The sequence below is a fragment of the Gymnoscopelus braueri genome (genome assembly GCF_963280865.1).
Source record: "Gymnoscopelus braueri genome assembly, chromosome: 3".
In the NCBI taxonomy this organism is placed as follows: Eukaryota; Metazoa; Chordata; class Actinopteri; order Myctophiformes; family Myctophidae; genus Gymnoscopelus; species Gymnoscopelus braueri.
In genome coordinates this window covers 12802358-12825125 of record NC_137612.1, presented here as the reverse complement: position 1 = coordinate 12825125, position 22768 = coordinate 12802358, and the positions used below count along the sequence as shown (strand labels likewise).

Genomic DNA, 22768 nt, shown 5'->3' with positions numbered 1-22768 from the left:
AGAAAGCCATAATATCGTTGCTGTCGTCGGGCAGAAACCTTGTATCTCATGTCCTTTCTCATGAATTAACCTTAGTCCTACTTCGTCATACAAGAGTGTCGCACAAAAAGGAGTGGAAATAGCAGATCTACGAGAGCTTGTAGATTGGCAATTTTCACTATTCTTTACATATTTTTTAAACAATAAAAAGAAAGTTATGGTTTTGGACATACATGGTTTTCCACCCGACAGAAACGATATGCAGTTACTTTTCTGGATTCAAATTCAAAAGCATCAAAAGTAGCAGATCTACAAGCTCAAAGGGTATTCATTTTCGAAAAAACCCCAGAAAGTTAGAATATGGAGATAGGAGGTTTCTGCTCCGACAGCAACGATATCCTCCATCAACAGGAGGATGATTGCTTTGCCATCTGCAACACAGACCACAGGGTCATTAATGATGATCCTGCACAGACAATTACAAACATATTAATTCATTTCCTTTTTCAAATTAGCAACTGAATTAATTGACTAAACCCCAGATCCTATTTCTAGAACCTAAGTGAGCGATGGAGCGCTGTTCCCTTGTGCCCTCGAGCCTCCACACACACACACACACACACACACACACACACACACACAAGTAACACCCTCCCTGCGGACAACAACTAAATGGTGACGTGTGTTTTTTAGTTTGTTTGCTGAATCTGCATACGGTAAGAGAATACAAGCAGAGTCTATAGTCAGGTGACTCATACAAACAAGACAGGAGGACAATACTAAAACAAGACCAGGAGACCTGGTTCTGCCAGACCCAGAATGATTAAGCTTTTAAGCTTTACTTAATTACATACTTGTGACATAATAATGATGTCATGAATAGTTCGTGACGAAAGGGGACGAAAGGGGGACAGACTTCGCACGACGTGTGTCCCTTCTATGCCCATGTATGGACAGAATTTTTTTTGGCTGGGGCCGGAGGACAAAGTGACAGACTTTTTTTTGGCTGGGGCCGGAGGACAAAGTGACCATGCCCATGTATGGACGAAACAGATACAAAGCCTCATGTAAGCCCGACCCCTTGGGTCTGGCAAAAAGAAAGGTGCGCTCAGCGGACGGCAAATCTCCGCCAGAGAAACTCTGATGTCATGTTGATATATAAGATATAGATTTCACATACCGCTCCATATTTGGGCAATATGATGATCAGCGGTTCGTGGGATCAGTGGGATGGTGGATCATAAACTCATCCTTGGACAGACAGACAGACAGACAGACAGACCAACACACAGGGGCAAAAATATAATCTCCCCCCTACCTTGGCCCTGGTGGAGATATAAAAACAAGATTTCCAACAGGCATACAGGAAGTGCTGCCCCCCACCCTCCCCCCCACCTACCTAACAGCTGTGCGGACCCCAACATAACAGACCATCAGTGCATCCATCCATCCAGCCAAAAAGAGGATATGGCCCCCCCCCCCCCACCCCCCAATGAGGAAGTGGTGTCAGACATTCCGCACATGCCTTTTAAGTCACACCCACTTTTGATCATGTGTCAATTAGTCATTAGTCACATGACACGTTGTTATTGCCTGTGTTTTGACTTTCGAGGGAAAGGCAACCATACTGTCAATATGACCCACTGACATGGTACCTTGTTTTAAAAATCCATATTACTCCAGAGTCCCAAAACCCACCCATGTGGGAATAAGAGAATAACTCAAATAAGAGAATAACTCAAACCCCTTTGTGCCTTAATTACACCTTATACTTTGCATGCAGATTATTATGCCCATTAACTAGCAAAACTGAACATGTATTGAAAACTGGAGTTGGACCCAAATAAGCTTGCACCATAGATTGTTTAATCCATTAAGACCGGGAACGCATCTGTGTCATTTTAAGATGTTTTTGGCTAATCAAAAATAGCAGATCTACAAGCTCATAGCGCGGCTATGAGCTTGTAGATCGGCTATTTTAATTTTATTTCATCGTGGACAATTTATGCAAATCTTTGAATATATATATGTATTTGTAAAGCAAACATTTTTAACTCCAATCTTTGCTTCTGGGGGGTCCCTGGAACAACATATTTTGAGATGGGGGTCCGGGGCAAAAATACATATAATTCTGGGGGTCATTGACATGGAAAAGTTGGAGCACCACTGATATAACAACATACTGTCCGGATTTAAAAAACATTTTTATGTATCATTATGTATTTGCCCGCGGACCCCCATCTCAAAACGTTTTGTTCCAGGGACCCCCCCCCAGGATGCAAAGAATTGAGTTACAAATGTTCGCTTTAAAACAATATATATATTCAAAGATTTGCACGCAAGATTTTTCAAAAATAGCAGATCTACAAGTGCCGCGCTATGAGCTTGTAGATCTGCTATTTTGGAATAGCCCAAAGAAATCTTAAAATGACACAGTATCCGTTCCCGGATTGAATGGTTTCAGAGCCAGGTGTGCCTGCATTTTGCGCCGGGTTCGAGATAGCCACCCCCCCCCCTCTCCTCCCTCCCCCCCAACCCCACGCACTCAGGATGTTTAGTGGGTGACGACGTTACATAGTCATCATGGGTGTCATCATGATGGGTGCTCAGCTAAGCGCTCCCTGCTTGGCTCATGGAACCATGGCTCCTAGAGTCATAGGATATGTGAACCATATGGCAAATGGACCATCGCTTTGTTTACACACTGCTACTGCTGCTGCTGCCTTTTCACACTACAGTGCATGCACTGACCCCAGTGTGTGTGTGTGGGGGGGGGGGGGGTGTATAACTATACTTGTGAGGACCTAATACCCCCACAAATGGAAACATCGTTTTTTTTTGTTTGTTTAGAGATACGTTTACAACGTAGGAAAAAAGTCAGGTTGGGTTCAGGATTTAGGATTTAGTACATTTAAATTAGGTTTAGGATTAGTATATTTAGAGGTTGGAATTATAGAGTTAAACATGATTTATACTCAAGTTGCTTGCCAGTGTCGTGCACCGAAACAGCTATTTTTCAACTTTGGGGCTTTTTACGGTTTAGAATATAGTTCAACCGGTGTCTCAAAATGTTGATGCCCTCACAAGTATGGCAATACAAAACCTGTGTGTGTGTGTGTGTGTGTGTGTGTGTGTGTGTGTGTGTGTGTGTGTGTGTGTGTGTGTGTGTGTGTGTGTGTGTGTGTGTGTGTGTGTGTGTGCGTTTACTCCCCATTACCGTCACTTAGAAGAGGACATGAGACCAATGAGGCTGAAGGTATATAAGCCACACCCACTTTTCCACCCACACACACACACACACACACACACACACACACACACACACACACACACACACACACACACACACACACACACACACACACACACACACACACACACACACACACACACACACACACACACACACACACACACACACAGGATACCACGATGTCCGCCACTAATATCGTTGTTGTCGTCGGGCAGAAACCTCTTATCTCGGCCCAGACCACTGGCATAGCGGTCCGGGCTCTAATGTAGCCTGACAGTTCGAGTACTGATCCCGACGGCCTTTGCTACGTGTCTCTCCCCGTTTCCTGTCTAACTTCACTTCACCATCAATAGAGCCATAAAAAGACCCAAATAAACCTCTTATCTCCATATTCTGACTTTTTGTGAATCAACGCCCTAGTTCAGGGGTCTTCAACGTTTTCAGGCCAAGGACCCCCTAGCTGAGAGAGAGATGAAGCAGGGACCCCCTACTCTATATTGTATAAAATTGTGTTTCAGATTAAAGTTTTTTTTTTACTTAGTCTGCTATTTTTCCCTCTACACCTATAGCCTCTTTGCCAAAAATAGCCGATCTACAAGCTCTCAACGCCTCGAGAGCTTGTAGATCTGCTATTTTCGGCTAATGTTCCCCTCAGAAAAGGAATTATAGGGTTCAAGTGGTTAATGTAAAAGAACTAAATCCTATCACACAAAGATTTGGCGGACCACCTATAGTAGCTCTGAGGACCCCCTAGGGGTCCCGGACCCCCTGTTGAAGACCCCTGCCCTAGTTGATCATACTACAGCGTCACACAAAAGCAAGTAGCAGATCTGCAAGCTCAAATATATATTGGCCTTGTAATACATGAGGGGGATGAGTTTTTTCAAAAAAAAATATATATTTTTTATAATATTTTTGGAAAATGAAAACATTTAATACAACACAAAGACTTCGATAAAATAAATCGTCACCTTGCTAAACTAATGGCCTATGTCATTTCTTTTCAGGAAAAAAAAAAAACTGATCCAAAACAAAACCATATATTTCTTCATCATTTCAAAATTATGACTATTAAAATAGAAATATCACTGTCTGTCAGTTATGTAACAAGGAGATTTAAAATCTGACTTAGGCCATTTTTTTTTAATGGCAAAGAAAATCAGTAAATAATTTGGCCAAAAGAAATGCCTATTGTGGCCTAAGTCACACTAGGGAGTTAGGCATTATACTAAAAGGGGAGTGAACAGCATGATCCTTTTCAATTAGGAGGTAGGCGATTTTACCAGAGGTGGCCAGTGTCATGAGGAGCTGACTGGCAAAAATAACATTTTCCTCAAAAAATTACTTAGGCCATTAGTTTAGCAAGGTGACGAAATGAAAAAGGTACTTGTAAAAAACACAGCCCCCTCACATATTAGAAGGACAATCAGCCACCAGAACCAATGTCAGGTGGTCTGATGAATCTATCATCGTGGTTAAAATGGACTTTGAAGTTACAATGGGTTTGTATAGGAAGGAAGTGTCTGATAAAAATGAAACTGAATGAAGCGACTTAAAAAGTGTCTGGGGAGAAACACAGAAATGACCCCAAACATGTTATGAAAGTGAAATATCACTTTAACCCATAAAGCCCAGGAACGCATCTGTGTCATTTTAAGATTTCTTTGGTTATTCAAAAATACCAGATATATATAAGTTCATAGCTATGATCCGATTTCTAGCAGTTTTTTTTTTAAACCCATGTTGTTATCAGTGGTTCTCAAACTTTTTCATGTCAAGGACCCACAAAATTATATGTATTTGGCCACCGACCCCCATCTCAAAATATGTTGTTCCAGGGACCCCCAGAAGCAAAGATTTGAGTTACAAATGTTCGCTTTAAAAAATATATACATTCAAAGATTTGCACAAATGTTCAAGATTTTTCAAAAATAGCAGATCTACAAGCTCGTAGCGCTCGTACAAGCTTGTAGATCTGCTATTTTTGAATAGCCAAAGTATAAAATAATGGTTATAGGTCAAATCTAAAATGACACAGATGCGTTCCAGGTCTTTAATGGATTTAAACAGGTTTCTCTACAGACTAGAGTAGATCTCCTAGCATAACAACAGCAGAGTGGAGCTGGTTGGTGTGTAACCTGACTCTGTGTCCAGTAAACCAGCTGCAGAGGTTCTGCTGCCCAGTGGAACACACAGTGTGACCAGTGTGTCACATAGTGCTGCACGTCACCTCTGACCTGTGACCCTTGACCCCCCAGTGAACTCGCTTACCCCGCTGACTCTACTACAGTATCCTCTACCACCAGTGTGGTTCAGTAAAAACAATTGGGTCGGGACCAAATATACTTAAAAACAATTGTGACATATTATGTCAAAAGATTTTCAATTTTTAATAAAGGCTTAAAGGTCAGCTACGTGATATGTGTTTGGTTAAAAGTGTTTTTGTTAAAAGGTTAAAGCACTATATTGTTATAGATTGTTGCTATAGAGTGTTTGTTCAGTAACAGGAACAAACACTCCAGCTCTGTCTCTCCAGCTCTTTAATAAACAGAAGAAAAAAAATTCAGGTAGGTGACAACATCTCAGCCAATCAGGAGAGAGTATCCATTTATCAGCTTAAATGTTGTAGTGTTTTGTTCCACTTTTTTTCCTGCTCATTTCTTTGTGTCATCGCTTCCAAAATTCACTTGTTTATCCTCCTGTGTGAGTTCTCTCTCCTGATTGGATACAATTGGTATCCTGACCTGAACATGCATTTTCTGTTAAATAAAGAACTGGAGAGACATTGAGACTCCAGTTACTGAACAGACACTATACATTAACGTATTAATGCATATTAAAGTGATGCTGAAAGGGTTCTGTTTGGGTCACAGCCACAGGGGAGACATCAAATGCATCTTTTGGGTCTTTCTTTAGCAGAAAAGGTTTGTAAATCCCTGCTCTACAACCCCAACTGCACTACACCATTGTTTTCTCTCTCAACAGTAAACAAACCAACATACAGTATAAGTGTACACAGGCTACAGGGTATCTGCACATTTATAAAGTTACAATTTAAATACTTTTAAGACCTTTTTAATACCAAATTATCAAATATTACTAAAGAAAGAGGCAAACATTGTTACAATAGCCAATCTACAAGCTCACAACGCCTCAAACTAAATGTAATGCCTACAATTCCAAGTGTTTGTCAGGGTGGGGGGGGGGGGGGGGGGTCCCCAGTTCAAATATGATTATTTTGGGGGGTCCCCAATATGATTATTTTGGGGGGTCCCCTGTTCAAATTCTAAATGGGCATGAAAACCTTGTCAACAAAAGACACAGGTGAAAAGGTCACATAGGTCGAGTGCAAAGAAAACAATGAACTATGAACCCACCATGCCCTGTTCAGGGTCACCAACGTACAATATACTGTGTACAGTATAGAGCAGGGGTCTTCAAGATTTTTAAAGCCAAGGACCCCTTAGCTGACAGAGAGATGAAGCAGGGACCCCTTAGCTGACAGAGATGAAGCAGGGACCCCTTAGCTGACAGAGAGATGAAGCAGGGACCCCTTAGCTGACAGAGAGATGAAGCAGGGACCCCTTAGCTGACAGAGAGATGAAGCAGGGACCCCTTAGCTGACAGAGATGAAGCAGGGACCCCTTAGCTGACAGAGAGATGAAGCAGGGACCCCTTAGCTGACAGAGATGAAGCAGGGACCCCCACTACATATATTGTATGAAATTGTGTTGCAGATTAAACTTTTTCATAGATTTCATAGAGCTTGTTTGACAACACTGTCATCTGTGTTGGATTCATGTTAATGTGTATTCAATACTTAGCAGACTTGACCTTTGGCTCTGTACTTGGTCTGCACTTTTTTTCCCTCTACACCAAACCACTTTGCTGAAAATAGCAGATCTACAAGCTCACAACGCTTCGCAGTGCGAGGCGTCATAGCATTTTCTGCTACTTTTCGCATGTTTCACATATTTTGCATATTTCCGCATATTTTGCAACTTTTATTATATTCCACAATTTCACTGCATAATCAAGGATTTTTACCCGTGTTTTTCTGGAGGGTCTAATAATATATAGTGTATAAACCAGAACAGAGAGGGGGACAGTCACAGGGAGAGGTAGAAGGCTGGCTTGGAGAGCTGTTATTCAAAAAGAGGAGGTTGCACATTTACAGAAAGGGGGGGGAAGGGTCTGAGGTCCAAACTAGCCAAGCAGTGGACGTTCCTTTTGAAAGACCACTGAGAGGGTCAATTAAATATTTTTTTATCGCAATTATTTGTGTGACAATTAATCGTCAAGTGAAATGTCATGATGGCTGACAGCCCAATAGGTTCTCTTCTAATAAGGCAGTGGAGTATACATTAATATTGTTGCTGTCGGGCAGAAACCTCTTATCTCCATATCCATTTATTGTGTGTTTTTTCGTAAATTAAAGGCCCTACTTGATCATAGTACAGCTTCACACAAAAGCATCAAAAGTAGCAGATCTACAAGCTCGAAACGCGACAGAAACGATATAATGATGCACAAGAAAATAACTATTTCATAACTGTAGCATTGAAGAATTATATAATTATGCTGATGTCTAATCTTAACGGGTTTGTTTGTACAACAAAAAGGCTTCTCTTTCTCTACCAAATAAAACAATGGAAAAGTATGAATTCACACACGGATATGGGTCTAGAGAGAGAGAGAGAGAGAGAGAGAGAGAGAGAGAAAGAGAGAGAGAGAGAGAGAGAGAGAGAGAGAGAGAGAGAGAGAGAGAGAGAGAGAGAGAGAGAGAGAGAGAGAGAGAGAATGCAGGAGCCCTCTGACCTCCAAGTGCACCTGTGTGTGTGTGTGTGTGTGTGTGTGTGTGTGTGTGTGTGTGTGTGTGTGTGTGTGTGTGTGTGTGTGTGTGTGTGTGTGTGTGTGTGTGTGTGTGTGTGTGTGTGTGTGTGTGTGTGTGTGTGTACATTCCTGTGTGTGGGGGTGTGTGTGGCTGTGTGTGTGTCCTGTATTAGCAGTGCTAGAGGGAACTTCCGACAGCAGAGCTGTGAGTGTTTTTATCAGTAGCAGCCGTCAACCGTTCAGATACAAAGAGTTATAAGAGTTATAAGACTTAAAGAGTTAAATCCACTTCTTTTCCCTCAGTCTGTGTGTGTGAGACTCAAACCAAAATGCATTAATAATACATGCATACTACTTATCTCAACGTAGAATAATAAAACACTACTACAGGTATTACTGCACACGCGTCATGAAGGAGATAAAGTTGTTGGACCAGTTCAACCAGCTCTAGTAATGTTCAGCATTAAGTGAGCAGGGGTGGACTGTACCTAAGTATAATTACTTGAGTACTCTATGTAGTCTACTCTACTACATTTTTGGATATATATATTTTTTTTTTTGCAAGCTCATGACTTTCACTTTTCTATGGATCACTGTTCTAATCTGTAGCCATATGGATACAGATTAGACAGTGATCCACTATGGATACAGATTAGACAGTGATCCACTATGGATACAGATTAGTGATCCACTATGGATACAGATTAGAACAGTGATCCACTATGGATACAGATTAGAACAGTGATCCACTATGGATACAGATTAGAACAGTGATCCACTATGGATACAGATTAGGACAGTGATCCACTATGGATACAGATTAGACAGTGATCCACTATGGATACAGATTAGACAGTGATCCACTATGGATACAGATTAGGGCAGTGATCCACTATGGATACAGATTAGGGCAGTGATCCACTATGGCATAGTGGATCACTGTCCTAAAAGGCTGTTTTGTTGTGGCTGCTGTGCCTCAATACATTCCTGTTCAGAGTTTTCTTTTTTTAAGCTGTTGCTCTCTCTCTCTCTGTGTGTGTGTGTGTGTGTGTGTGTGTACTATGCTCATGATCCCATGCAGTTTAAAGCCGCAACCCGCAAATTATTTTAACGACTAAAAAAGGTTATTTTAAGCACTCTGTATGGTACAGTATGTTAATACAATATTAGATAAAACAATATGATATAAGCATGGACTGTCTCTTGGATGAGAGGACCTCTGGTGGTCTCTCACACAGGAGACCTGCTTTCTAATCCTGAGTGGGACATAAGACTTACGGATCACAGCTTTATAGTGATGGTAGATAGCTGCATCACCAAGATGAAATCTTCTATTAAAGGATACTTTGTGCATTGTCTTTATGTTGCAATGGGGGGGGGCGGGGGGGGGGGTCATCTGGCATGTCTATAGCAGTGCTTTTCAAACGTTTTCATGTCAAGGAACCCCAAATTGATATTATTTTGGCCTCACACCCCCCACCCCCTCCTCCCATCTGAAAATGTTTTGTGGCAGGGACCACCTCCAGAAGCAAAGATTTGAGTTCAAAATGTTCACTTTAAAAAAAAAAATATATATATATATATATATACAGTATTCACAGATTTGCACAAATAGCAAAAAATAGCAGATCTACAAGCTTGTAGATCGGCTATTTTTGCTACTTTTGAGTAAACCTGTAGGCATTCGTTTACAAAAACAAAATCTAAGAAGCTGAAACATTGGAGATGCAAGGTTTCTGCCCAGCAACAACGATTTACTGTAAAGTTGAACAAAGAATGAAAGTAGATGATTCCAGTAAATAGCAGAGGATTTCCTCTCAACACTGAAGCTTGAAAACTCTGTTATTATCTGACGCGTGTTGTTCCTCTGTCTATTGAAGTGTACATGGGTGATAAATAATAATAATAATAATAATGTTTTCCTATGTGTCCATTGAAGTGTCCATTGAAGTGTCCATTGAAGTGTACATACATGTGTTCACAGATGATCCCTAGTCAGCCTGGAAGGTCAGGAGCCACAGGCAGAGTTCAAAAGGTCACAGAGAGTGTTAGTGTGACATGAGCTGGTACGGATGTTCTAAAGTCACACACAACGTCACGCCACGTTGGGATTAAAATTAGCCCAGTTTTTATACCACAGGCCTTAAAGACAGAGTATGTAGCTTTTCCCTGTGTTTACATAAGAAAACAATAATACCAAATAATAATTTCCCTATAAACCAGCAGTCATCAGGTACTAAAGTAGTGTGGTGGTGTTTACCTATTGGTTTGGTAGACGCCCCAAAAACATCACGTCTACCAAAACAAACAGTGAAAACACACTAAAATACAGTGAGAGGACAATGTGTTTCTATACGTAAACACTGTTAGTGTAGTGTGTTTCTACAGGTAAACACCACCACACTACTGTAGTGTGTTTCTACAGGTAAACACCACCACACTACTGTAGTGTGTTTCTACAGGTAAACACCACCACACTACTGTAGTGTGTTTCTACAGGTAAACACCACCACACTACTGTAGTGTGTTTCTACAGGTAAACACCACCACCCTACTGTAGTGTGTTTCTACAGGTAAACACCACCACCCTACTGTAGTGTGTTTCTACAGGTAAACACCACCACACTACTGTAGTGTGTTTCTACAGGTAAACACCACCACACTACTGTAGTGTGTTTCTGAAGGTAAACACCACCACACTACTGTAGTGTGTTTCTACAGGTAAACACCACCACCCTACTGTAGTGTGTTTCTACAGGTAAACACCACCACACTACTGTAGTGTGTTTCTACAGGTAAACACCACCACACTACTGTAGTGTGTTTCTAAAGGTAAACACCACCACCCTACTGTAGTGTGTTTCTACAGGTAAACACCACCACACTACTGTAGTGTGTTTCTACAGGTAAACACCACCACACTACTGTAGTGTGTTTCTACAGGTAAACACCACCACCCTACTGTAGTGTGTTTCTATAGGTAAACACCACCACACTACTGTAGTGTGTTTCTGAAGGTAAACACCACCACACTACTGTAGTGTGTTTCTACAGGTAAACACCACCACACTACTGTAGTGTGTTTCTACAGGTAAACACCACCACACTACTGTAGTGTGTTTCTACAGGTAAACACCACCACACTACTGTAGTGTGTTTCTGAAGGTAAACACCACCACACTACTGTAGTGTGTTTCTACAGGTAAACACCACCACACTACTGTAGTGTGTTTCTACAGGTAAACACCACCACACTACTGTAGTGTGTTTCTACAGGTAAACACCACCACACTACTGTAGTGTGTTTCTATAGGTAAACACCACCACACTACTGTAGTGTGTTTCTACAGGTAAACACCACCACACTACTGTAGTGTGTTTCTACAGGTAAACACCACCACACTACTGTAGTGTGTTTCTGAAGGTAAACACCACCACACTACTGTAGTGTGTTTCTACAGGTAAACACCACCACACTACTGTAGTGTGTTTCTACAGGTAAACACCACCACACTACTGTAGTGTGTTTCTACAGGTAAACACCACCACACTACTGTAGTGTGTTTCTACAGGTAAACACCACCACACTACTGTAGTGTGTTTCTACAGGTAAACACCACCACACTACTGTAGTGGCTGATGACTGCTGCTATAGAGAGAAATGATTGGTAAAAATTGGTTTTGTTGGTTTTGTTATGTAAACACAGGGCAAAGTTACATACTATGCCATACTAAAGAACCACTTGACCCATTTTCAACCTAAGTATCTTCATATAATTGGTCCTCACTAATGCTCATAAAAAAATGAACCATTTCTGTCATGCTCACTCTGTGTCTCAGAGGAGGAAACCTGCCTACACCAGTGACATCACCGGTAGGCAAGTTTGCTCATTTCAAACACGATTTCAAACTAAAAACTTTCCAAACGCTTTCGATATTTTTCAAAAATAAATAACAAAAATCACGAGTGTGAGCTTGTAGATCTGCCATTTTGTGGAGAGCCAACGTATAAATGGATAGACTGGTTAAAAATGATCCTGATGCTATATCAACTACTTTCGCTGGGGACCACACTCCCACCCCGCCCCTGGGGGTCCCCGGACCCTACCTGTTCCTGTTACCTGGTCAGGAGGACATTCTGCTGGCTGTGTGATGAGTGTTAATACTAATATCCTTTCATTTTGGCTCTATGCAGGGCTTTCCAGCAAAGTAGTGGTTACATAAGGCAGAGAGGTTTATAGATAGCAGCAGCATACTGTCTGGGGACTGTCTGTCCCTCTGACACTCTGCCTACTGAGAACCTACCGGTCACTTCTTAAGAATTATGACAACAACAACAACATAACGTAAAGATTCATACAACGGTTCCATCATCTGCTCTATAACACCAGACCACCTTCCTTCTTCAGGGTCAAATTGAGATCATGCATTATTGTTGTTATTTTTATTACCGAAGAAACTGGAGCTTATTTGTGCCTTTTGGGTTCCTAAATTAAACTACACTGTAAAATCCTCAGTGTTTATTAAACTCTGAGGAGTGTATAAATGGAACCAAAACATTTTTTGGTTCCATAAACCTTACAATCTCAGACAAAATGCGGCTTTAGTTGGATCTCAAAGCCATTCAGTTGGTTGTGGAGCTTCTATTTGCTTGTGGCTCCACAGCAGTGAGTTATAGTGATATAATCTGATTTACAGTGAGTTAGTAGTGATACAATCTCACTTACAGTGAGTTATAATCTCACAGCAGTGAGTTAGTCGTGATATAATCTCATTGACAATGAGTTAGTAGTGATATAACCTCATTTACAGTGAGTTAGTAGTGATATAATCTCATTTACAGTGAGTTAGTAGTGATATAATCTCATTTACAGTTAGTAGTGATATAACCTCATTTACAGTGAGTTAGTAGTGGTATAATCTCACTTACAGTGAGTTAGTAGTGATATAATCTCATTTACAGTGAGTTAGTAGTGATATAATCTCAAGTACAGTGAGTTAGTAGTGATATAATCTCATTTACAGTGAGTTAGCAGTGATATAATCTCATTTACAGTGAGTTAGCAGATAAAATCTCATTGACAGTGAGTTAGTAGTGATATAATCTCATTTACAGTGAGTTATATTGATATAATCTAATTTACAGTGAGTTAGTAGTGATATAAACTCACAGCAGTGAGTTATAGTGATATAATCCAGTGTTTTTTTTATTTATTTATTATTTTATGTATTATTTATTTATGCAATTCTTTTGAAGAAAAAGTAAAGAATGTAGGAAACAATTTACTCACGACCCTCAAAAATGTGTCCGGGACCCATTTGTGTTTGAGAACCAGTGATATAATCTCACTCACCGCTTTGAAGTGAACTTTAGGAGATCAAAGCCTTCGTTTGGAGATTATTTATGTGTGCGTTTCTGGGTCCATTAAACTACACTGTAAAACCCTCAGTGTTTATTTAAGGACTGAGGATGTAGAAATGGAACCATTAGCCTCACAATCATACTAAATTAGACTTTTTGGGAGGAATAGGATCTCAACCATAGACAGTAGATTTCAACCACAGACAGTAGATCTCAACCATAGACAGTAGATCTCAACCACAGACAGTAGATCTCAACCATAGACAGTAGATCTCACAACCACAGACAGTAGATCTCAACCACAGATAGTAGATCTCAACCATAGACAGTACTAGACAGTAGATCTCAACCACAGACAGTAGATCTCAACCACAGAAAGTAGATCTCACCACAGACAGTAGATCTCAACAAGCTGTTCAGTTGGTTGTGGAGCTCAGTGATGGAAAAAGTACCCAAATGTTGTACTTATAAGTAAAAGTATCAATAGTGCAATGTAGAAATACTCTGTTAGAAGTAAAAGTCCTTTTGAGTAAAAGTACAAAAGAATTGGCATCAAAACCAGTACCAAAAGTAAAAGTACTCATTGTGCAGAGGGTCCTGTATCAAAATGTATACAAATATTTTGAAAAGGCCAAAAATATATATACAGACCATAAGTGGTTAAAAATCTTAATCTAAAATGTAACTAGTAACTAAAGTTTTCATAAATGATAGTAAAAGTAAAAGTATCATATTTGCCTCTGAGATGTAGTGGAGTAGAAGTAAAAGTACTGAAAACTGGAAATACTCCAGTAAAGTAAGAATACCTCAAAATTGCACTCAAAGTACAGTACTTGAATAATGAGTACTTGAGTAATTGTACTTAAAAGTCCATACTTGAATAACAAGTACTTGAGTACTTGTACTTAAGTACAGTACTTGAGTACATGTAGTCAGTTACTTTCCCCAGCAGTGAGTTAGTTAGTATAGTGATATAATGTCACTCAGACTCACTCACCCTCTCTGAAGGTCAGACAGAACAGAACGGAGTGAGTCTGTAAAACACACTGATGTTGGAGGAACGGATACAAAGTGTCTTCTTTAGGAACACACTGTGTGATCAAAGCCTTTAAAGTGTCCTTGTTGTTGCGAGCTGTGACGCACCGCTTAGTGGTCCGCTGTCCGGGGGTCCGCCGGGCAGTGGACTGGACGGGGGTCCGGTGTTTCCCTTTCTGACCGTCGACTTGTTGTCACAAGCAGCTCCGAGTCCCTGTTGGGAGCGTCTGTCTGTCTGTCTGTCTGCCTGCCTGTCTGTCTGTCTGCCCGCCGGTCACCTGTCTGACTGTGTGCTCAGTGACAAGCCGGGCCACCACCAATGACAGGACGTGACTACGGTTTTGCACGGGAAATGTAGTTCTTTTTGGTTTATTGTCTCCGCCAGGCCGAAAGGCGTGGCGGAGACGATGTTTTGCACCCTGTCTGTCCGTCCGTGAGTTCGTGTGTGTGTGTTCTGTGTCTGTGAAGTGTGAACAGCTATAATCTCCGGCACCGTTGGCCCAATCGCAGCGAAACTGTGCACACACGCTCCCTGGATGCCAGAGCAGAACCTCTGCCCCACATTTTTCAGATTGGCCTGTTATAGCGCCACCAGGAGGCAGATTTTTGTTAAACTTATTTTTTGACAGTACTCCAACAGATTTTGTCCAAACATCACGCAAATCGGTACACAGTATCTCTATAGTCATGTGATCAACCCGGATCTGTCCGATTTTTCATATTCCATTCTGATTGGCTAAAATTGGCTTCCAAAGTTTGCAAGATTGGCCCGTTTTGAACAAAATGCCTCAAATCATGAACACAGCGTGCGATTTCCGAGAAATTTTGCACTTTCATTCCCACAAGGCCGAGGAAGAAATGCCACTTTTTAAATCAGCCTCATGATGGCGCTATAACAGGCCAGTTTGTTTACCTATAACGGCACCGATCTGCATGAAACTTTTTTTCATTTTTCAAATCTGCCTTTTATAGCGCCACCAGGAGGCCAACTTTTGTCAAACATATATATTTTTATATTACTCCTTCAGATTTTGTCTGAAAATCACACAAATCGGTACACATTATCTGTATAGAGCACCAAAGTTCTGACGTCACTGCCGCTAGAGGGCGCTATCCCCCTGGATCTTGCCGTTATTTTTTGTATTGAAATCCCCATAGGGGAATCTTAGATCGCCTCATATAAGAACTGTGCTCTAAAAATAAACAAATCATTCGGGCGATTTTACTCACATGAAGCATCGACTGAAGGTGGAAATGTACAAATTTACCCAAAGAGTAACACAATAAACGCTAGAAACGGGTCAAACGACCCAACGTCTACATTTTCCATGAACGTGGCTGCTGTAGGTAGGGACAGTGATTTCAGACCCAGAAGTGTAGTTTGTAAGGCTTTTAAGGCAGAATTAATTAAATTCTCTGCAGAAACAGGCTGTATCAAATATGAATGAATATCATAAACAATGCAGAGCGGTTCTCACCCTATGGTGATTTTTTTTCCTGTGGGGAGGGTGGGGGGCCAAGGTGACAGTAAAGTGACAATTTAAGGACTTTTAAGACCTTTTTTCAACAAACTATACTATGTCTATACTAGGCCATAGAAACTGGTCAAACATTGGCCAAATTGTCAAATAATATAAGAAAGAGGCAAACATTGTGAAAATAGCAGATGTACAACCTCGAATGACCTTATGAGCTTGTAGATCAGCTGTTTTCACAATATTTATCTGTGGAACCGAGTCAAACTAAATGTAACGCCTCAACTCCTATTCCAAGCACTTATCAGGGTGGGGGGTCCCCAGTTCAAATAGGATTATTTTGGGGGGTCGCGACCTGAGCAGTAATTAACCCAAATTAATCTGTATTAGGCCGCGGCGGACCACCCATCTGAAAATATGTGTGCCAGGGACCCCCAGGATTAAGTGTTGTTAAAATGTTTCAGAAAGCATTCCAAAATGTTAAAATGTTTTCCTGATTTTCCCATTATTTTCAAATAGCAGATTAAAGTGGTTAAACTGATGTTGATGCTATATTAACAGATTCTGCTGGGGACCACCACCCTGGAACCAGACGGACCTCTGGGGGTCCCCGGACCCCACTTTGAGAACCACTGCAACAGAGCATGGTATTTTCAGGCAATGACCTTTATGCCAGTTAAACGGAAGAGTGTCTGTCTGTCTGTCTGTCTGACAGTCAGACAGACAGACACACTATTTTCAGTAGTTTTGAGTAAAATGCTGCTAAATTGTCCCAAAAGTGACAGCAAAATCCTGAAAGATTTGCTTTGTTTCAAAAAGCTTTATACCAACCAAGCTAGCCTTGCCGTTATGTATATCGTTGCATATATATATATATATATATATATATATATATATATATATATATATATATATATATAGGCTAATAAAAACACCTCACACTTGTAAATACAGTAGCCTACAAACATACTTTGCAGTACCACACAATGTTTGCATCTAGATAGAACTGTGACAACTCCTACTGTATGTAGTCCTACAGCCACTATATGTACACAATGACAGCTGAATATGATGGCATTTTGATGATTGAATCCATTATAACTCCATCCTCTCACATTACAGGTGACAACTTGTAAATGATACTTACGCCTGTATATTTATGTCTATTAATAGTTCATACATTAAGCTACAGTAACACAATCAGTCCAAGTGCAGATGGCCATGCAGGCCAGACTTGAGTCTTCTATTTTTTAATATTATTTTAAAGCAGCATCTCTGTAACTTTCCTCTTCTACCCCGGATTTAAACCCGATTTCCTGCGCAAGCGCTGACATTTATACCATTGAGCTAATAGAGCCCGGCCTGCTTGCTCAGGGGATAAATGTAATCTTGACCACCAGGTCAAAATTCGTGTCAGATCATGTGTCTTTAGACATGACCTTTGACACGATCTAAATGTCTCAATAAAAGAGCATTGCATTTTGAGGCAAATATTGTACTTTGGTTACTAGTTACTTTGCAGGTTCAGATTATGAATAATAAGAAAAATGCATTAACCACAAAACAGAAATAAACAAGTGAAAATTATATATATAAATATTTTATTTTAGAAGTATTAAAAAAGATACCTTAAATTATCACTTTAGAAATGTGCAGATACCCCGTAATGCATGAATACCAGGGGTCTTCAACAGGGGGTCCGGGACCCCTAGGGGGTCCTCAGAGTTACTATAGGGGGTCCGCCAAATCTTTGTGTGATATGATTATTATTTTATTTAACCACTTGAACCCTAGCATCCCTTTTCTGAGGAGAACTTTAGCCCAAAATAGCAGATCTACAAGCTCTCAACGCCGCTGCGAGGCGTTGAGAGCTTGCCTTGTAGATCTGCTATTTTTGGCTAAAGTGGTTTTGTGTAGGGGGAAACATTTGTATTGCACAGGTTGAGAACCACAAGACCTAAAAAGTCAGTGCCTCGGCCGACAACATCGTCATCAGCGTGCCAACCCCCACAGTGCCAGGCTCAGCCTGATGAGACAACATGCTGCATGTGGGTCTGGTCAGTCCAAGGTAACGGGGGAACGGGGGTCAGACCAGGAGAAATATCCCCCCAAAACAGACAGACCAGCTGGATGAGTGAGGACAGTTATGCCACGATGGACCGGACCCAATGGAAACTGTCATTGTCTATGTAATGGGGAAGTGTAACCGGAGCCTGAAGATGAGCGACTCATGGAGGCTATATTTGGCCTTTAACAGTGTGCAGTGCAGAGCAGGCCCTGGACCCTGCAGACTGGAGCACTCCTGGACCCTGTTAACACTCCTGTATGCATGGACATGAGGGTCCTGGGCTCTGACGTATAGTACATGTTCCACTGAGAACGGTTATACAGTACAGCGAGGAAACTGGACTCTTTATCATGGCAAACCCCCTCCACCCAGAGCCTTGTATTAGAGAGTTGCGTCATCACCTTGGGGGCAGAAAACAACGCCGGTCACGTGGTTCATGTAAACTAACTAAAACTTAAATAGTGACAAACGCTCATAGACTCCAGTGCATCCCGTAAACGTCAGGTTCAGGGCTTTGTCACTATTCACCAATTCACCCGTTTCCTAGGCTGTGTGTTTTCCACTTCCTGTCGGATTTCATTGGATATCATTAGTCATCTGACCAGTTTCATTGGATTTCATTGGATCAAATCGACAGGAAGTGGAAAACACACAGGAAGTGGAAAGCCTAGAAACAGGTGAATAGAAGGCTCTGTAGACGACCTGGCCCGATGAAGTGGACGGAGGTGACGCAACTCTCCTTATATGGCTCTGCCTCCGCCTAGAGATAGTGGGGCATCAGGGGTAGAGCGGCCGGTAGAGCGGCCGGATGGGAACCGTGAGGTTGCCAGTTGGATCCCGCCGGCTCCCCCAGAGTTAGTGTCTAAGTGTCCTTGAGCAAGACGCTGAACCCCTAATTGCTCCCGATGAGCAGGTTGGTGCCTTGCATGGTTTCCTCTGCCATCGGTGTGTGAATGTGTGTGTGAATGTGTTAATGTATTGCACAATTTATGTATAGTGCTTTGGATAAAAGCGATATATAAATGCACCATTTACCATTGTATCTGAGCAGGAGAGGAAACAACAGATTCACCTACTGCACCCCTCCCTGTGTGGAACTGTATGAGACTTGGTATATGTCCTTTGTGCCAGTAGGCCTATAGGATTTACAACGTGAGACACAATGGTCTCTCTGCCAGGTCAACTGTAACATAACCTGGAATAATAGATGTACCAAAGGACTCATGCTTATGGTTATTATTGGACTGATTGCACTGAGAACACGGTCACTTCTCTCTTGCATTGCACTGATTATAATGAACACTTTATTTATTTTCTTTTGGGGGGGGGGGGGGGGGATATGGTGAGGACACTGTAACCTTGTGTTGTTGTTTTTTCTGCATAGTGCAGGATAGTGGTATAGGTGTATATACACTTGATTGTATACCATTGTTCTGCATTGACGGTGCTGTATTGCTTTCCTTACCTTTGTATTGCTGTATATGACAGTACTTTCCTTACTCTGTACCTGTAACACTGTAACTCTAACTGCTGTGCTGCCTCTGGGCGACTGAAATTCCCCCGTGGGATCAATAAAGGTCTATCTAGCCATCCATCTATATGTAACTGTTATTACCAGGGACATACCTTATTTGTCCACAAGGGGGTAGGATTGAGCAATATGACTTGACCTTGTACACAGTGGTTTTCAATCTCAACATGAAGAAAAATATATGAATAAATACAAGTAGAGAACATTACAATAATAGGATTTTTAAAATCAGAATTCCACTGTTATCTCTGGTAAATGTATTCTGGATGAAATGACATGAGTCACATGACCATATCGGTCTAAATCATGTTGTAACAATTAAAATGTTTCTTAAAAATCTGATCAAACAGGAGTCTATGGTCTATAATCAAATAATGGTTTCCTTGAAATTTAAAAGGGTTGAGAACCACTGATCTAGTGAGAACCTTAATATTCCATAACAGTAAAAACAAAGGCAGCAGATTTCATGGGCAGTCTTCCATGTTTTATTTATTTCAGTGCAGTAAAGTTGTTTTAATCAATAGAAGCCACGTCTAATACTAGAGCCGATGCTAAAATAAAACAAAATAATCTCTTTCAGCTGCTCTTCAGTCACAACAAACGTTTAGCTGCATGTCCTCTGCTCCAAAGTTAAAACTTGTTTTTCTTCTAAGTCTTAACCATGAAAATTCAATCAAAAGAAAACACAATGATTATGTACAGATCATGTTGAAGTTAAAGGGAATATTTCACTTTCAAACATGTTTGAGGTCATTTTAACGTCTACTCAGGCCTCTGCGTTTCACCCCAGACAGTGTTTCAGTTGCTCGATTCAGTATTTAGATATTTGATATTCATTTTATCAGACACGCCCCCTTCCTATACAAACCCTTTGTAACTTCTAAAACTCCATTTTAACCATGATGGATTAATCAAAAACACATGTCCTTGGTTCTGGTGACTGATATTGTACTTCTAATAGGTGAGGGGGGCATGTTTCCTATTTATTTTCAATTACTTTGTTCATTTATTTTATAAAATTGTGTTCATCTTTCCCAAAACTTAATAAAAATAAATGAATAAAGTAATAGAAAAAGCATGCCCCCCTAACATTAAGAACAATATCATCTAACATGGAGTTTGAAGTTACAATGGGTTTGTTTAGGAATGTTGCATGTGTGATAAAATGAATATCAAATATCTAAATACTGAATCAAGCAATTTAAAAACTCAACCACAAAAGCCTGAGTAGACGTTAAAATTATATAAAAGTGAAATATTCCTTTAAAAGGATGCCTACTGCATCTGATAGTACAAACACTTACAAACAGCTGTTTGTGACAGAATATCGTTGCTGTCGGGACAGAAACCTTGCATCTTCATATTTAATTTTTTTGTTCGTAAATTAAAGCCCTACTTCGTTGTACAAGAGTCAGTGTAGTAAAAATAGCTCATCTACAAGATCACAACATGTTGATGCAACGCCTTGTTGAGCTTGTGGATTGGGTACTTTTGCTATTTTAGAAACGTTTTTGAAGTAAAAGTGCTTAAGTCTGTCGGTGGGTTTTATATAAATAAAGTAGTAATATATGTATATTTTATATAAGGTTTCTGCCCGAGAACGACAATATCCTCCTACCCACACACACACACACACACACTCGCGTGTAATTGGCATAATTCGACTCACATTCAATACATCTAAAAGGACTGGCCACTTCAAAGTCAGAGGTTCAGTACACAGTAACATCCTTAACAGTTCATTTACAGCAAAATGACACTTTGGTAGAGTTTCAGGAACAGCACCTTGCCACCATGTAACTTCAAATACTGTAAAACTCTTTTCAATAGTTACATACCAGATTTTGAATTTGGATTTACTGTACATCACGGCAAGATAAAGTACAGCACTCAATCCTCTAACATAAAAGTTTGGTTTTGCTGTCCCCCCTTTATGCCCGTATATGGAGATCCCTGAACTCTCTCCAGATGACACGTCATACAGTAGATGACTGATGGCATAATCCATGTGCTTCTATTTGTACTCAACAGTGTTAAATGAACAGTGGAACGTTACTGTGTAGAACCTCATGCTTTCACTTCCTGTCTGAAAGACAAGACACAGAGCCCAGTTTGTGGCAGTGAAGGATAATGGAGCTCAAGTAGGGCTGCGAGTTCAACTATCCATTATTCTATAGATTACTTTTTCAATTAATCAGTTTTAACCACTTAACACATTCGGTGCCAGAGTTTTATTAAAACAGTGTACGTTTAGTGCCAGAGCAGCGATCTCACCGTTTGTAACGCTGCGCTGTTTAGAGTTGTAGACTCCACGACGAGCACCCGTGTGTAAACAATGGATGCGTTTACGATGGTAGATGGGCCAGGCTAACGCCTGGAACAATAACATCTCCACGTGAGTCACCATTGCGGAGTGATCGCGCATCGTTTTCCCCACTGTAAAAAGTTAAGGAGATGCAGAGGTTTTTTATCAAGGTGATAGCATGGGAGCCAGGTTTTTTGGCATGGCGATCCATCTGTCCCTTCCATTTAAGAGGCACCGTGGGTGGTTCCAAAGCCGCGCTAGCCCCCCCCCCTTGTGGAAAAAAACGAAAAAAAGCAAAAAGATTTAAAACACGTGATTTCACGTGTTCGGCACCTAAGCGCTACTGTTTGAAAACACATAAAATCACGGTTTTGGCACCCCATGTGTTAAGGGTTACTCTATAATTCTTCTCACAACGGTGTAGTGAAAATAGCCAATATGCAAGCTTACGTGTCACATCGTGACGAGTTGCTTGTAGATCTGCTATTTTCAGTAGTTAAGATCCCCCCCCCCGCCTATAAGTTACAAATTGGATATTTTATTACTTGATTGATTATTATTCTTATAATTGATTAAATCAATTAGTTGGATTAAAACTGTAGCAGCCCTGTAAGCTCAAGCATATTCCACATCGGCCGAGAAAAAAAAGAAAAGTTACATTTATTTAAAAGGATATAAGTGCTCATATCATATCAGCAGATGATTGGATGAGGATTGAGGTAATTAATCATCTCTTTGGCCCCCATCAAATCAATCAAGAGCACAATGTCATTAATTAATACTCAAACCCAAATATGCCTAAATCACTGTTCCTCAATGTCTGGTCTGGGGCCCCACCAGGGGTCCAGAGTGTGGACTCTTCAGGGTCTGTAACTCTGTGATATTACAAATGGAAATATGTGTAATCTTTTGGGACCCCAGAGTCTA

General features: G+C 40.8%; 1 protein-coding gene across 1 annotated transcript in view; it reads right to left on the bottom strand.

Moving 5' to 3' along the window:
* LOC308081814 (transcription factor EB-like) overlaps positions 1 to 21943 on the bottom strand; it is a gene marked incomplete at its 5' end in the record, with an annotated part of 87650 nt that extends 65707 nt beyond the window's left edge. Inside the window, 1 exon segment of the mRNA XM_080423438.1 lies at positions 21886 to 21943. Coding sequence (XP_080279564.1) covers positions 21886 to 21943 — 58 coding nt within the window.
* Positions 21944 to 22768: the final 825 nt, after the last annotated feature.